The following is a 16,346-nucleotide window of genomic DNA, read 5'->3' on the forward strand; positions in this document are numbered from 1 at the left end:
TATGTACCTGGGGCAAATTAAAGACAGAGTCAAGACAGAAAGTACATACTTACAAGAAAATAATCACCAGGAATTTGCTCAGTGCAAATGCCCTAATAAATAAGAGTGGCTGGAATTGTGGTTTATTTGATAGAGAAAATTGCCTCTATATTAAGACTAAAACAGAATACAAATCATCTCATTTTTTTAAATCAATAAAAAAATCAAGTTGAAATTGTTGTTTGAAAACTATACAATTATTGAAATACAACAAAAAAAAGGCACTAGATAAAAAGCCTGTTGATGTGAGCGGAATGTAGCTGCTCTTCATACTTCCACCAGTAGGTGTCAGTGTTACACCGTCACGCTGAAGGCAAACTGTGGAGCAAAGCAAGAGGAAGAAGCCACGGCTTACAGCTTCCGGCATGTGAACCGTCGTGGGTTGTGCTTTTCTCAGAGATAAACATTTTTAAAATAGACGTTAAGTTATGCCGCTAATAGTGATGTGTGGCTACCCCTGTAGTGGTAAAACACAAAGGGCAGAAGAACTGAAGGGGTATTTTGAAAACAGCGGCCAGCGGAAGGTTCACATTGTGGGAGATGGCGGGCTGGACGTGGACAGAAACACAGTTTACTCAGGCAAGTCGATTTCTATCTCAATACAGTCTCGCCATCTGCTGTTCCTCCCTGGAAAGAGGCTGTGAAAAAATTAATAGAAGGAAGTGAAGGACAGCAGGTGATAATGTATTTCTGTCTGTCCAGGGTGTGTCACCAGAAATTCATGGTGCATTGAACTGAGTTTGAGACGTGAATTTACTTTGGCACAATCCTGACACAACTCTACACTCTATTTAGGAATGCCTCTTACTTCAGCTTTACTGTTAAATTCTCCCATATGACACAATTTTACATAAAATAATAACATCCAGCAAATGAGAGACAATATTTATTTTTTTCAACATATTGAGACGTATTAAGCCCGTATTAAGCCCGTATTAAGCCTGTATTAAGACGAATGTGAAACAGGTTTTTAGAAAGTAGTCCTGGACCTCTTGCTGTTCTTTTGTTTCAGATTCTCAAAAGGAGAAACATGTCAGAGCATCTCTGAAAGCTGAAGTCGAAAGGTGAGTGTTCATGTCTGTTTTTTACAGAGATCTAACACTCATACCCCTATCCAGTAACATTTTTTCTTCTTTTAGGAAGGTCAACAAAGACGACATTGTTATTTTGGACTCATTAAATTACATTAAAGGTAAATCTGAAAAAAAAGGTGTGATGCACTTGGTGAAATTTTGATTCTCAGTTTAATATTGGGATTTCTGTTGAAAACTGAAATATGTTACAGGTTATCGCTACGAACTGTTCTGCCTCATCAAACATGCACAGACACCACACTGCCTGGTGAGAGCAATGAAGAATTGACTTACATTTAGAGGCTTTCTGATCTTCCGTTCACAAATAAAGCTCAGATATTTCTTTGTTTATTTTGATGAAGGTGTACTGTTTGACATCACATGAACAGAGCTCGTCATGGAACACCAGCCGAGACGCCGCTGAGCAATACAGCCAGGACATGTGAGTTAAAAACCTCCACACAACTTACTGTGTGACACTGACTGGAGAAAGAAAATCAACTTTTTTTTGACTGTGTCTGGTCTTTTTAAAGCTTTGACGCGTTAGTTCAGAGATTTGAAGCACCGGACTCCAGAAACAGATGGGACAGCCCTCTCTTCACCATCCTGAAAGACGACACGCTTCCCTTTGAAGAAATTTCTGATGCACTTCTCAAAAGAAAAGCACCCCCACCAAACCAGTCGACCCAGAGTGTAAATCTCAGATGCTGTTCATTACAAGCGTGCACTATTCACTCTTTGTCATCCAAACATTGTTTTAATATGACATTAAGAATAGATTTTTTTTTTCTTTTTTTAACAGCAACCATTGTCCTCGTCAAACTTCTTGTACGAGCTGGACAAGATCACACAGGAAATGTTAATGGTATGTCTGCACTTCCTTTTTGAATTCCTTGTCATTTGTAAATCCCTCAGACAATCAATTTGACAGAATGAAAGCGCAATAATGGCACAATAGATGTGGGAACGTGCTGGAATTTTTTTTTTTTTTTTTTTATAGGGCAAGCTCTTTAATGTGTCTTTAAAAACAAACTTCATTCGGATCTATCTCTTTAGATATTCCTTTTCTAAAATCTAAATGTTAAGCAAATAAATCAAAATTAAAACATGCAGGAATCAAAATGAAATGGTCAAGATGTCAGCTGTTAAAAACCTATTGTTCAGCAGTGAAGACTGGACTCAATGCTGTTGATTTCCCTCCATCAATACAAGGCTAACAGGCTTTTATTGCCCACTGACAGTTTCTCGGTCAGTACATTCAACTAATCTGCGTGAACATGGAAATTCGTCACTATTGACCAAGGAGCTCTGACGCCTTTGATGAGTTTGAATTGGCGCTTAATGATGTGAAAACTCCTGATTATCAGTAAACAGCGGCGTCTTCCACTCAAAAGAGGCACTTGTTGAAGGCAATTTAACTCTGTCATTGACTTCTTTATTTTTGGAGCTACAATTTGGATTCAGGCGATTTAATATTGATGATAATGTTAAACCGTTATTGTGTGAGCCGCTTGTCGTTACCAAAGAGCCTCCAAAATCCACCACACACGTCGCATGAATGTGCGCAAGCAAGAAATCAATGAAGCAGAGTGATAACTTACTGGCATCTGCAACAAAAATCAATGAAGTCAATCGGCAGGCAAGTGTTTTAAATACCTAAGAAATGACCTGTGTCTTTGATTTGCCATGGAGTAGACTCATTTCTTATTGGGTCACTTGTCTATTTCTACACTAATGTTTGTTCATGTCGATTTAATGTTTTGAACTATTTGTATTATTAATATTACATTTTTTTTTCAGGCAATTTTTGATGCACAGAAGACGAGTGTCCCAGGGGATCTGATCTCATTTCCTGGCGCTACAGAGAAGATATCCTTTTTTTTTCTGCTTGATGTACGCTCCTTCACATTTACTTCAAATATAATGCTTTGATTTATCTTTTAGTAGTTGGGCTTCAATATCATATCACAATGTGTGTGTATGTGAAAGTTAATGGCTTTCTGGATATCTGTTTCACCTCCGTTAATGTCTGCTGATTCATGTTTATCTCCCGCCTCCTTTGTGGAGTCACGTTTCCTCACCCGTGTGCGGCAAAGCCCCGAGTAATAAAAGACTTGTCAGAAGGAGATGCAGGAATGGGTGTCCATCAAAAAGCTCAAATTGGAAAAAACCTCAACCAAGTAGCATGAAAGGTCTTCGCCTGTAAAAGCATGCAGGAGATGATTGAGAGAAAACTGATTATACAAATGAGTGGATGTCTCTAGGCAACAGTGTTGTGTCTTTTACTTTCATGTGTTTTTTTTTTTTTTTTCTTCTTTCTCCTTTGAACGTTTTGATGTGAGCAAAATGTTATTTAAAAGCACATTAGGTTCTGCACCGGCCAACCTTTCACGACAGGACAGTAATTGGAGTCTGAAATGATGTCAGTAACAGTCAGCACCTCGCGGCTCTTTGTTGTCCTGTCCTCACTGAAGGTTGAAACGTGATGCTGTGACCTTGAAATACTTCTGCTTGATAAATTATACTTTTGTTTAGTGAAAAAAAAAAATGAAAAAAGAGATGAGCTTAATGTCCTTAACCTGATGTTAAACATCGAGCTGACCAGAAGCATCAACATGGCGGAGCTGCGGAAACTCCGCCGTCAGTTCATCAGCTACTCGAAGATGCACCCGACGGAGAACACGGGACAGATTGCAAACATGTTTGTACAGTATTTAAATAAAAGTCTTCACTGACATTTCATTAAGATGCCTTGTTTTTTGTTTTTTTTTTTCATCTTGAACAAATAAATATGCACACAGATCTGTATTGTGATGTTTTCATACCAATGGCCAGTTTGTATGCTTCTATGGAAAACATGAAGGTGAGATCCCACATCGTTGTATATAGTTCAGGGTTGTGGGAGACTGGAGCTCCACGCAATTTCAATCTCAACTACGACCAATGTAGAGTCACCAGTTAAGAATGAGCAACTTCAGATTTCTACCTGCAGGAGTTGATGATCAACATTCTGCATGGACTATTATTCAAAAGTATAACGTTGAGAGACAAATTCCAGAACTTCTCTAAATAGGAATACTTGGTTCCAGTGCTCAGCTGCATGGCAGCGCAGTCGTTCGCACTATTACTTCATAGTGAAAAGGTCATAGGTTCAAATACTGGCTGTGCCTAGAGTTTGCATGTTCTTCCTGTGTGTGTTTTCTCCAGGTACTTTGACTTCCTCCCACAGCCCAGAAAATGTGTTTCAGGTTAATGGGTGATTCTTAATTCTTAGCATTGGAGCCAGTCCCAGTTGCATCTTGAACAGGTATAGACAGATTATTCAATGTACTGGGCCACAGAGAATTTGTTGCCAATAAAATAGAGTGAAAAGCAGCAGTCCACCCCATGAGCAATAGAAGAAACATGGGTTTGGATTGTAGGATGAAGTCAGAGAACCTGGAGAAAATCCAACTGGGTGAAAACTGAAGAAAAGCCCCGATTTGGATCTCTTCCCGGTGCCTCTGATGGCGAGGCTGGAGTGACCACTGCTTCCACTATGTAGTCCATTTGGCTGATTTTGCAAATTATGACCTAATATTGACCCTAATTCCTCCTGTGCTTTGCTTGACCTCTGAGTTTGTAAGTTTGCAAACAGTCGTTTAGTTGTTCATGAACTCTTTTCACTTTGAGGAATTTCTAAGCAAAAGTTGCTGATTAAAGTTCGTTCAATGGTTCTGTATTCATAAGAAGATTGCCAGAAAAGTAAAAGGAGGTTGTTGTTAATTACTGTTCCTACTTTAGGATAAGTTACAGAACATTCCGTTCACCCTATATGATGGCTTATGCAACACTTAAGCTGGGGAAAATCCATAAGGATCTTTCTGATCACAAGTTTGATAGAAATGAACAGTAGTCTCAGATTGTTTGCAATCATGGTGCTTTTATTGAATGACAAGACAGAAAATACAAGTCTCATTTGACATGACATATAATACATGCAATTAATACAGCAAGCACAATGTTATTAATGAGGCAACAGTTATTAGAAAAATATAGTTTGAATTTTACATAGGAAAATAATGTAACAATGTCAAGAAAACTGAACAATTTACACATTTTACAAAATAGCTTTTCATTGGTTTTTCACGGTCTTTTTCTTCAGAGGCAAGGCCGTGCCAAAGATTCTGTCCCAGTGGCTGAAGAACGGTGCGTAGTTGCTGCTCGGCTTCTGGTGGTGCATGTCGTGAGCCGGGGCGCCTCCCAGCAGGCCGAAAGGCACCAGGTGGTTCAGGGTCCAGGGCAGGTCGTAGCCGATGTGGTCCTCGACGGACATCCAGATGCTGAAGACCATGACGCACCACGTGGTCAGCGGGTGAACGTTGAGAAGGAGAGGGTCCTGGTTGCTCCAGAAGCCCACCGTCATCAGCTCGGGGATGCTGAGCTGCTCAGTGGACCAGGAGAACGGCGCGTTGTATTCGTGGTGGACTGCGTGGATCCAGCGGTACAGCTGCTGATGCTTGTGATGCACAAAGTGCCAGATGTAATACTGAGTGTCGAAGAGAAGCAGCACGGCCAGTCCGTCAATAAATACCTCCGACACAGCGGGGGCATCCTTTGGCATGACGGGCGCAGGAAGAATGAACACGCTGAGTAACACAGATGGAAGAACAAAGAAGATGTGGTTGTACAAAGCTGTCCGGAAGCTCCTGATCATCATTTCCACTGTTGGCTTCCTGTCTGGTTGGATCTTGTACTGGTGGATCCACGGAACCCTTTCTCCCAAGAGGTCCAGCACAGCGAACGGTATACTGAAGAGGAAGTAGCAGGAAAAGGCCACAAAAACGGGAAAAAACGGAGACGATATGAGAGGCCGGTGGTGAAAAAGCAGGTAATCCCACAGAGGCTGCAGGAGACGGTCCGAGGTCCTGGAGGGCAGGAACTGCAAAGGGAGCTCCGTGATGTTCAGCATCTCTGTGATGTTCAACATCTCGGCTGGAATCGTTGGGAGGCTGCTGCTGCTGCTGCTGGTTCTGCTGCTGCTGGTTCTGCTGCTGCTGCGAGTCTGATGAACCCAGCAAAACTTCTGCCTTATATAGTGGCTTTCCAAGCGAAGGCGCCTTGTGCTCGGTCACACAGCGCGCCGGCTTAGGTTTTCAGCAGCCCCGCATCTACAAACAAGCGCTTACAAGCAGATTAACGAACGCGCTGACGAACATGAGTCAGACACAACAGAACACTGAACTTTTTCCAACTGGTGAAAAGTTCGTTTTTTCAGTCTGTACAAGAAAGGAGGACGCAGACATGAAAAAATAAATAAATAATAACAATAATCTATAATGACCAAGCTCTGTTTCAGACAGCGAACTCCTTCTGTGTCACTGTCTGCACAGGGTCCTGTCCAGGGTGTCACCTCAATAAAGGTGTAGAAGATGAATACATGAATCAAATCATTAGTGCTGTCAGTTTTAATCGCATTGATCGCAATTTAATCGCATTGATCGCAATTAATCGTGATTAATTCATGGAGAACTGTCAACAATTAACTTTTTTTAAAGTTGAGATTAATTGCAATGAAGAATCTAATCCTCATAAATCAGTCCCAATGTCAGGAAAAAACACTATTATCCTCTAGTTCTTTTCTTTGACCCAATTGGCAGACCTCAATGGATTAATTGCGATTAAAATTGACAGCACTACAAATCATCATATAGCATGTAAAGGTGCATCAGTCAAACTGAGAGAAAATTGTGTGAGTGCTGTTTGCACCAATATTTTGGTACTGATGCGACACAAAGCAGTGAGATATACATTTACATGAAGGTGATGCATGCCACCCTGGGGTCAAGGTATTGCACATTGTTTGATGGGAAGTTTTCAAACTCATATTTGATCACAATAAAGAATTCTATAATGAGACATTCTGAGCTGAGAAATCTTTCATGTCTTTACTTTAAAAGCCGTTTATGTTAATTGACTTCTCTGAACGACGCAAATTATCCCATGTCGTCTTCAGTCGACAGTCAGCTGCAAGCCGCAGTGCGGGATATGTCAGCATGTTGAGAGTCAGGAATGTCCGAACATTCAAAAAGGAAGGCCAGATCTTATCATTTGAAAGTGTCTGAAGGTCAACAATCCCTGTTGGCATTATTGACATATCTAACAGCTCTTCATTTATGAACTCACCTGCTGTAGAAGTTTTCCCAGGTTCAGCAATAAACATATCCACAGCACAGCTTCCTTCAGCTTCTTCTCAAGTTGTCTTGCATTTGTTTCACTCTCTGATAACTTCTTGTATGAATTAGTTTTTATCTTGTTTCATCTCTTTCCATTGTTTCCTTAAATGAGGCAGCAATATAGTTATTTTAGCTACAGTATATATAGTTGTTTTAGATTTGTCCCCTTAAATATTGTTACCATGGATGTTATACATAGGAGGAGATAACCTTAAAAACTAATCTGAAAAAAGTTTGTACAGAATGTCAGATTTCATTGAAACATGGACTTTTCAATCATTTTAATTTGTGAAGCTTGCTTTGCACTGTTTAAGGGTCCAAAGAAATCGGCAAGAACATTTTTAACAAACTTCAGGCCTTCCTTGATGAAGCAGCCAGAGTCAGTTTTGTGGAATCCCTCTCAAAAATCAAGGTGTCCCCCTCCATGTCTCACTGAACAGGAAGAATTGAGGGCAAAATGGGAAATGTGGCAAAAGGAAGCAGACGCCATTTTTCTGCTCTAGACTAAAGCTGTGATGTCTGGGACACAACCCAGTTCCTCAGTTCTGTGCACACTGAGGAAGTATTTGGGGATTACAGAGGAGCTGAGGGCAAACGCCTGGTTGGGAAAGCTGACACAGTAAATACAACTGATGGCCGTCCAAATCTATTTACACTGAAACCTAAACAACTACTTAATTTAATGCAATTTTCAGGAAAATGATGCAAACGTGCTTCTTTTAATCAAGTTTGCTTCACATTTTTCCCACCCAGTTTCAGCCTTCGCCAGCGTAGTTGACAGAAACTAGACCGTTTGTGTTTATAATTGACCGTTATTAATGTATTGGGAAATGTTACGAACCGGATGTTGGGAGGCAGACGGAAAACTGGAAGGGTTCAAGAGGGCAACATCTACTTCCCTTCAACACTGTATATGCCGTTATTAGCGGATTACCCTAAGCTCCACAGACTAGAAAGGACTGTGCTGGGTGCCAAGTGTGTAATATGATCAAATGACCTGCATGCATTTCCTCTCTCGCTTTGCAGGGCTTCAACAGTTAAGTCCAATATGACAATGAACTAAAAAGTATTTCTTAAAAAAAAAAAATCGGGCCAAATTCTCTGACATACATCATTCATCATTTCAAAATATGACAAAGTCATCACACTGAATAATCATAAAAAGTATTTATTGTGCAAATAGAGAATTTCATTGAAATCATCGTTCATTCTTCATGTGGAAAGGCTCCAGTTTACTTCTTTTCACCGGCTGCCCTCCTGGAAATTGTTTTGTTGGTGTTGGTGTACTTCTGCCGATCATTTCTGGAGAGAAAATAAGAAAGAAAAAAAAAACAGGCTTATTAACTAAAAAAAAGTGAAATGTTTCTGCTGACTCAAGTTACAGCAGTTGAAGTGGTTAAGATGTAGATCAGATGTCATTCGAGATCTGTACCTGCTCATTTTGGCTCTGTTTCTGCAGCCCAGCCCTCCCTCCCAGTGGCTGGTGCGTGTTCCTCTCGTCATCATGCTCCCACAGCTGATGCAAGGCTTTCCGTTGCCGTATGGCTGCAACACAGAGGATGTTGAGGATTAAACCCAAAAAAAAATATTTTAAAGCCTTCCCCCTCTTGGAAAAACCATATAAAAAGGCTCAAAGAGCTCCCTGTCCAGCTACAAAAGGATCATTTTCAATACACATTAAACAAATATTTTACAATGTTATTCATGGAGACATTTTTATTGAAGAATAAGGAACGGTCACATCTCAAACTCACCTGTTCTTTGGCGCAGTAGCCACAAATCATGCGGGAGGCCAGCTCCATGGGGTGGTCCTGGTTCTCATCGTGGCACACGTCGCAGGGGTAAGCCCGGCCGCAGCACGGGAACCTGACAGCAAACGCACAAAGCCGCCATGAAATCCAAAATTTGACTTGCACATGTTCAAAGACTTACAGTGAAGCCGATACCTCAGCCAACGATGGCTCTGCTTGTAATGTTTGCACGTTCCTTTCTCTGGCAGTGGCTTTCCCTTTTGCACAGCAGGATCTCTGATGGTCCTGTAATTAAGGTTAGTTGGAACTGAAAAATAAAAAAAAAGAAGATAAAAAGCATTACGTTAAATTAACTTCACAGGTTCATTTGGATTTTTAAAAAGGCTAATTTCAGTCAGTAGAGAGCAAATCAAAGTGCTTCACAAGTGTTCCATTGCATTCATGAATGTGACGTGTGTACATCCAACCACATCTCATGAAATACAATATTATTGAGAGGTTACCTGTATTTACAGCTAAATTTACACTTAAAATATATGAACAAAATAAAAAAAAGTCAAGCATTTTTCATGTTTTCATTGAGATCACTACTAAAGCAATAACAAGAGCATCTGACCACATGAATTTTGAGATAATATATTTCCACAAGACTGTAAGGAGTTGAAAAATACAAGCCTTTAAATATTTCTCTTTCTGTCAATCACATGAAAACATACTGAGGGTTCACTGTTTGAATGAATGAAATTCGGAAGTTTTTGATGCTCCTGTATATACAGTATGCATGTAGACACACACACCAAAACAGAGGAATAACATCAAACATGAAGAATAATGCACGCCTAATGCAATTTAATAGAGAAACCCAATGAAAGGTAGCTATGATGTAAGATTACTCAACTATGTCAGCTGGCCGTGGTGGGATCTTAGACCATTACTAATCCCTTTGATAGCAAATGTAGGTGAGCCCTGACCTGTTTTGTTGCTGCGAGGCTGAATAAACTGGAATCTTGTGCTCTCAGCCAGGATGCTGAGTTTGCTGTGGCAGTGTTCGCAGTTCAGCTCCTTGGTTTTTCCATAGAAGACACTCTGGGGGAAAAAAAGAAATGTAAATGAAATCTGGTTTTAGATCACAACAGGGTGCATCACCCAGTGTTGATGCAAAGTGTAGGTTGGGGAGGTTTCTCCACCTGGAGAGGGCCATCCTGCGAGCAGCTGAGGCACCCCACGGTGAGATCACAGTCCTGAAGCACAAGGTCGGTCGGGGCCGCGTTGTGCAGGTCCAAGTAACCCAGAACATCACTGTAATGATGGAGCATGCAGGGCCTGAACGCTGCATTTATGCTGGCGTTGCAGTTCTCACACTGAGCTGCGCAGGGGGTCCTCCCATTGAGGGTCAGGTCTGCTGTCACCTTGCATCTGAAAACAAACGCACACAAAATAAGGTCACACGCCACTTTTTTTCACTCTGACAATGAATAACTTAACTTTGATTTTCCTCACCTATTGCACTGAAGACAGACGGTAATCTGATTGGCGACTAGCGTGGCTGTGTTCTCTCCCATCCTCAGACCCAGCAGCTTCATCTCGGTGCCTCGGCGAGGATCCTGAATCTTAATGTTCTCCACCAGACGACTGGCTTCCTCCTGCAGCTGCTCCTCATCGCAGTCGACACTCTCCTGCTGTTGCTCTCCTTCCACCGGCCCCTCACTCTCTGGATGTTTAATCTCTCCTGCATCACTGGCCTCTTTCTCTGTGGCCGTGGCGGCGGTGTCCGAAGCGGCCTCCGACTTTTCAGACGCCGTCGCCTGCAGCTCCTGATAGGTGATGAACTGCAGTCCGGCTTTCTCCAGATCAATGTCTTTTTTCAACTGATGGAAACAGAAACAATATTCCAACATCAGCAAGTGACAGACACACACTCCCAACTTGCTCTAATTTTCTGGCCACGTGAGTTCGGCCTCACCTGCCTGGCTCCTTCAGTGAACAGTCTCTCCAGGCTGCGATCGAGCCAGCGCAGGAAAGGTCGAAAAAGCAGCTCCACTTTTCCCATAAGCTGATTGGTTGCGTGTTTGGCCTGAAGCCACTCCTGCGACGACTGCTGCACATGTCTATCCGGTCAAAGTTTAATGGATGAGGCATATTGCTTTGATTGCCAGTGGAATGAATTAAATATTAACATCACTGAGGAAAACAGAGTACCTGGCCATGACTGGTGGTAGGTCCTGATCCAGTGGGACTTCCAGTGTAAAAATCTGTGGGAAATACATCAAAATGAAGAGATGGTTTTTTTTAAAGTCAAGTCTTTTATTTGATGTCGTTCAGCAAAACCAGAAGCATTAAAGCAAGCAGTAGTCTTTACCTCCTGGGGGTAATTGTCTGGGAAGCTCATCATGATGTCGATTTCTTTCAGGTCAAAAGGCTGAAAGTTAAAAACCAAAGTTAGAGTATTGCTGGATAAAAAGTCACTGTGTCTCTGTAACATCCTCACCAACCAAAGTATTGGGGAAAAAAAACGGTGCCTGGTCAACCTGCGGTTAAAATATTGGCTGGCCTGCTGACTGACTTCAAATTAATTCAAGGAAACTTTTGGCACTTGCTGACACTGCAAAGGATTTCAGGGATTAGAAACACCATAAAGGGGATTTAACTGAGAAAGTATAACTTTTTGACGACTTAGTTCAAATGAGTCAGACTTTAAGCACCGCTTTGTCTCGTTTCTCAGGTGAAAAAAAAAGCCTGAGTTCAGTCTTGTTTTCACTGGTTCAACTTCGCAGATTCAAATCCTGGATTATCCTGTCCTAATTACCAATCACATTATCAAACTGAAATCATCACAAGAGCTCTCATAGCGTTGTATGAATTGTTAGTATTCTCTGTCTTTAAGTGACTTAGCAGCAAAACATTACCAGATTGATGTGAATACATGTTGAAGCAGGAAGTGTTTACCCAGTCTGGATCGCTGGCCTCCACAGTCACACGGTAGTAAGTCACTTTACCATCACTGCGTTCTTGAATAATCAGCTGATCTTTGGGAAAACGTTTCTTCAGCTGTTGGATCTCTGTTTCTCGGAGCTGCTTGGCAATGTCTTCCGTCAGGTCACGAAGCTTGACGTCCTGGAACGGGCTAGGGCGAGACACCGGCGTTTTCTTTGGTGCGGACGTGGTTTGACTCGCGGCAGCAGGCTGATCCTCCACCGAGGGGAACTGCGGCGGATGAAAGAATCGACATCTGTCCTCCATGGTGCAGTGGCCCGAGATGAAATAGCGACAGGGTCGACGTGCAGCTGCTGGCACAACAACGGGTTTGTGAAGAGGAGGTAGCCCATGGCCTACATTTCCAGCAGGTGAGGTTGTGGGCGTGGCCTCTGTCCTGCCGTCTGCCCGGACAGCCTTCTTTTCATTCATCCTGCCATCATCTATAACGTGCAGGAATTTACATCTCTGCCCAAAATTGCAGTGACGTCCTTGAGAGAAGAAGCGGCACAGTGGTTGCGTACTCGGAGGAGGCTTGGATTCACCTTCTTCAGTCTTCTCTCCATCGCTATTCTCCATTTCTATGAACACCTGAAAGAAGAAATGAAAAACATCACTTACAGAGACGTATTTAATGGTGACCTCTTAAAAAAAATAAAGCAATAGGAAGCTCGTTTCCTCAGGATTTAATTTAAATGGTGAAAATTCCTGAAAAAGTTTGATTCAGTGCACAAAACCCTCAGAATTTTAAATCATATATAGTTATATAGCAACTATATAGCTATAGCTATATAGTTGCTTCAAGAAGAAAATTCATTGAACATTTTACATTAACAAAAAGAATCTTGAAACAGGACAAACAGTTACTGCTTGCAAAACAACAGTGAGTCAACCTTTATATGAAAGACCTTTGGAGTTTGCGTGTGGCCTGTAAGGAGGGACACCAGCGTAGTCAACTATAATAAAATTCATATGTGAAGGTGGATATATCACAGGGATATTTAAAATATTTATCTATTTTTATTTCACCTTTATTTATACAGGTGGGCCACATTGAGATCCAGGGTCTTATTTTCAAAATAACATTTCAGTGTCAAAAACAACACACAGAAATTGCAGTTCATTCCGCAATTTGTGTGTTTTCAGTTCCTTAATAGAGAAATCTGCTAAGTCACTGTGACTAGCACAACTTTGATTCTGGCCTCTGCCAGTAATTACATTTTGACTAGGCCAAAGAAAAGCTGGATAGAAGTTTAACAATGTTAACTAATTATTAAATTCCAAAAAATCAAAAGAGAACCGAATACAATTCATTACACTGTATCTATAATGACAGATGAATGGGAAATACTTATCTGCATGATATCTTATCAGTTAATAATACAGACACTTTTCTAAACAACAACCAAAAGAAACTAAAAACTGTCTCAGCAGTTCATCTATTTTTGTTTATAATACTGATGTACATCAATAAACTAGAAGATAATGGAAAATAAAATAGTTTTAATTAAAACTGGTAGAAGTTCACATATTTTGGACCTATTACGAAAGAGGTCAACTATTTCAAGACCTCGTTTTCCTTATTAGAACTTTTACCTTTTTGTACTAAAAAAATCCGAGTGACAAATTCAAAGTAATAACACTCATTCAAAATCAGGAACATGTACACGTTTTATTATTGCACATGACTGATGGGGGATTGAAATAAGTTTAGTCTTGATTACGGCCCGTCTAAAGATAGGTTAAATAGCACAAATAACAACAACATGGGCCTCCTGAACTAAGACGGCTAAACTTCACACGCAGTTGTGTTTCTAACACTCCTCTCGTTGTTCACAGTTGAAACAGAAACATGACATTACCTCAGTTAAACACAAATCTCCTCCGGAAGTCTTTGTCCCGCTAACTGATAAGACAGGAGCTTAATATGAAGCTATAAAGATCGTTTGGAAATGGCTTCACTTTCTGTCAGCTGGAACTGTGCCACACACAGCGCAGGAAGTTTACGTCATTACATGCGACCAAAGGGTTCTGCTGTTTGGGGATCCAAATATATCCATGACGTGACCAAAGGACATTGCATTCTGTGAGTGTTATGAAGAGATTGGTCACTAGGTATTGAAGTTGCTCAGACTATGCGAAGAGTGTTTAGCCCCCTCTAGAGCTGAGGAGGGTCAAACGCTACTCGAGTTTGACGTTTGATAAAAAAAAAAAAAAAAAGGTAATTTATTCTGGACATGTCAAAGCTATGATATAAACAAGATACAATAAGATAAAAAAAAAAATCTAGCTGCCTACATACACGTATAAATATAAGCACAACTCAATATTTTCAAAATGAAAATCTATAGCCTATTCAATGTACAGAAATCTAAATACTTACATGAAAACACATAGAAATACACATACAACACATACATTACATTTTTATATTCACACTTCTGAAAAGGGGTAGAAAGAAGTAAAACTTAACCCTATCACCCTATTAAGTGAAAAAAACAACCTTAAATTTTAAGGGATGGAACAACTGATTTGTACAAAATTTACTGTCATCAGTTATAAACTTCCTAATTCCCAATATTTTCAACAAAAAAAAAAAAGTATGAGTGAAGCGTATAATCACATTTAATTATGTTTTCAATATTTTGCCACTTGTATGAAATATGCATGGTGAAAGTAAGTTTGCTGCAGTGATAAATTATACCATATTCGAGAGAAAAATTCATAGACACACACACACACACACACACACACACACACACACACACACACACACATGACTACTGCATTGTCAGTAGTAGGTCAGTAAGTCAGGAGGTCACCAGTTCATTACGGGGCCAACACAAAACACACAACATCCCCCACAGACACTCACATCTGCAAGTCAAGTTAGAAACGCCCTGACCCAGACTCATAATGAGACCTTCCAGTCGTGAGGCCGCAGAGCTGACCGGCACATCACCCTTGGCTGATGTCATGTCTTGGCATTCAACGATCACCTCGGCGTGACTTTATTCAGACAGAACTGAGCAGTCGCAAATGCAGGTCGACCTTAATTCCCCCTGCGCTGAACATGGCCTCTGTGTGGCAAACTTGGCCAGCAGTAGTTCTGTCGGCAGAACTGGGCAAAATCTACAAAAGAAAAGTACGTCGGCCAATGGGTCTCGCCACCGTCTCGCTGTGGGCTGAGATTGCTGACCTCAGCGTGACACCATCGTGAGTTCACTGAAAAGAAAGGCGCTATATAAAACCAGTGCATTATTATTATTATTATTATTATTATTATTATTATTATTATTATTATTATTATTATTATTATTATTATTATTATTATTATTATTATTATTATTGATGATTCTTAATATCACTTCTAGTACTCTCATAGTCTACTTATTTGGTTTTCAATTAAATAAATGCCTCATCTAATGTTTCGTATAGGCTTTCTGTTTGTATATTTAATGTTAACATTTTCGAATTGAGCACAGTCTTATTTTAACAATTTAATTTGCTTTCATAATAAATATGAAAGGTTTATTGATCCCTTCTCTAATATCATAGACAACCTTAGCTGTGCATGCAGTGGGCTACTGGGTGGATTTGCTGGGGGTCAAAGGGGTTTTTGCCCAGGTACTCACAGTGGTAGCCAGTGAGCAATGGGATTTGAACTTGCAAACCGCCAATTTCAAGCCTGCTTTTCTAAACTGTAGGTCAATAACACCTTCTTACTTATTGTATTGGTCAATTGTAATAATAATAATGATAATAACAATAATAATAATAATAATAATAATAATAATAATAATAATAATAATAATAATAATAATAATAATAATAATAATAATAATAATAATTATTATTATTATTATTATTATTATTATTATTATTATTATTATTATTATTATTATAACAATAATAATACAGAAAGACTGCAAAAAAAAAATTTAACTAACAAAAAAAAACCAGATAAGAGAAAGGAGGTCTTGAATATAAGGTGGTAGACTGAGCATCAAGGTGTTAAGATTACAAAGGCAGGATATCACAGTTGGACTCAATAATCATTAAGACTGATGTATTTCACTGGCTAAATGAAAAATACATACTATTACTTGAAGCATCCGGTATAACACATTAAAAGTAGTTACAAACACTCAACAAATGAACAATGAACAAATGATCATAATGCTTTATAACCCACTATACAGCTTAGGGTTAGGATTATCGTTAGGGTTTGGGTTTGGGTTAGGGTTATAAAGCATTGTAGTCATTTATGAGCGTTTATAAATGTAGCTATACAG

The 16,346-nt window shown here is 40.1% G+C and overlaps 3 protein-coding genes across 3 annotated transcripts; 1 reads left to right on the forward strand and 2 right to left on the reverse strand.

Annotated features, from left to right (window-relative positions):
- The first annotated feature begins 328 nt into the window (after nucleotides 1-328).
- Nucleotides 329-3,879, forward strand: kti12 (KTI12 chromatin associated homolog). Its single transcript, XM_030096003.1, has 9 exons — nucleotides 329-618; nucleotides 1,052-1,103; nucleotides 1,179-1,231; nucleotides 1,325-1,380; nucleotides 1,475-1,554; nucleotides 1,646-1,805; nucleotides 1,915-1,977; nucleotides 2,913-2,981; nucleotides 3,704-3,879. The coding sequence occupies exons 1-9, from the start codon at nucleotides 468-470 to the stop codon at nucleotides 3,845-3,847; spliced, it is 828 nt and encodes a 275-aa protein (XP_029951863.1). The 5' UTR covers nucleotides 329-467; the 3' UTR covers nucleotides 3,848-3,879.
- Nucleotides 3,880-5,222: 1,343 nt separating this feature from the next.
- ch25hl1.1 (cholesterol 25-hydroxylase like 1, tandem duplicate 1) lies at nucleotides 5,223-6,063 on the reverse strand. Its single transcript, XM_030096002.1, has one exon. The coding sequence runs from the start codon at nucleotides 6,061-6,063 to the stop codon at nucleotides 5,227-5,229; it is 837 nt and encodes a 278-aa protein (XP_029951862.1). The 3' UTR covers nucleotides 5,223-5,226.
- A 2,416-nt stretch (nucleotides 6,064-8,479) lies between these two features.
- LOC115392560 (uncharacterized) lies at nucleotides 8,480-14,035 on the reverse strand. Its single transcript, XM_030097257.1, has 12 exons — nucleotides 13,914-14,035; nucleotides 12,025-12,642; nucleotides 11,438-11,497; nucleotides 11,278-11,330; nucleotides 11,042-11,186; nucleotides 10,579-10,946; nucleotides 10,266-10,494; nucleotides 10,050-10,164; nucleotides 9,274-9,385; nucleotides 9,082-9,193; nucleotides 8,760-8,872; nucleotides 8,480-8,629 (listed from the first exon to the last, which is right to left on the reverse strand). The coding sequence occupies exons 2-12, from the start codon at nucleotides 12,628-12,630 to the stop codon at nucleotides 8,560-8,562; spliced, it is 1,983 nt and encodes a 660-aa protein (XP_029953117.1). The 5' UTR covers nucleotides 12,631-12,642; nucleotides 13,914-14,035; the 3' UTR covers nucleotides 8,480-8,559.
- Nucleotides 14,036-16,346: the final 2,311 nt, after the last annotated feature.

Source organism: Salarias fasciatus, chromosome 7 (genome assembly GCF_902148845.1).
Source record: "Salarias fasciatus chromosome 7, fSalaFa1.1, whole genome shotgun sequence".
Lineage (NCBI taxonomy): Eukaryota > Metazoa > Chordata > Actinopteri > Blenniiformes > Blenniidae > Salarias > Salarias fasciatus.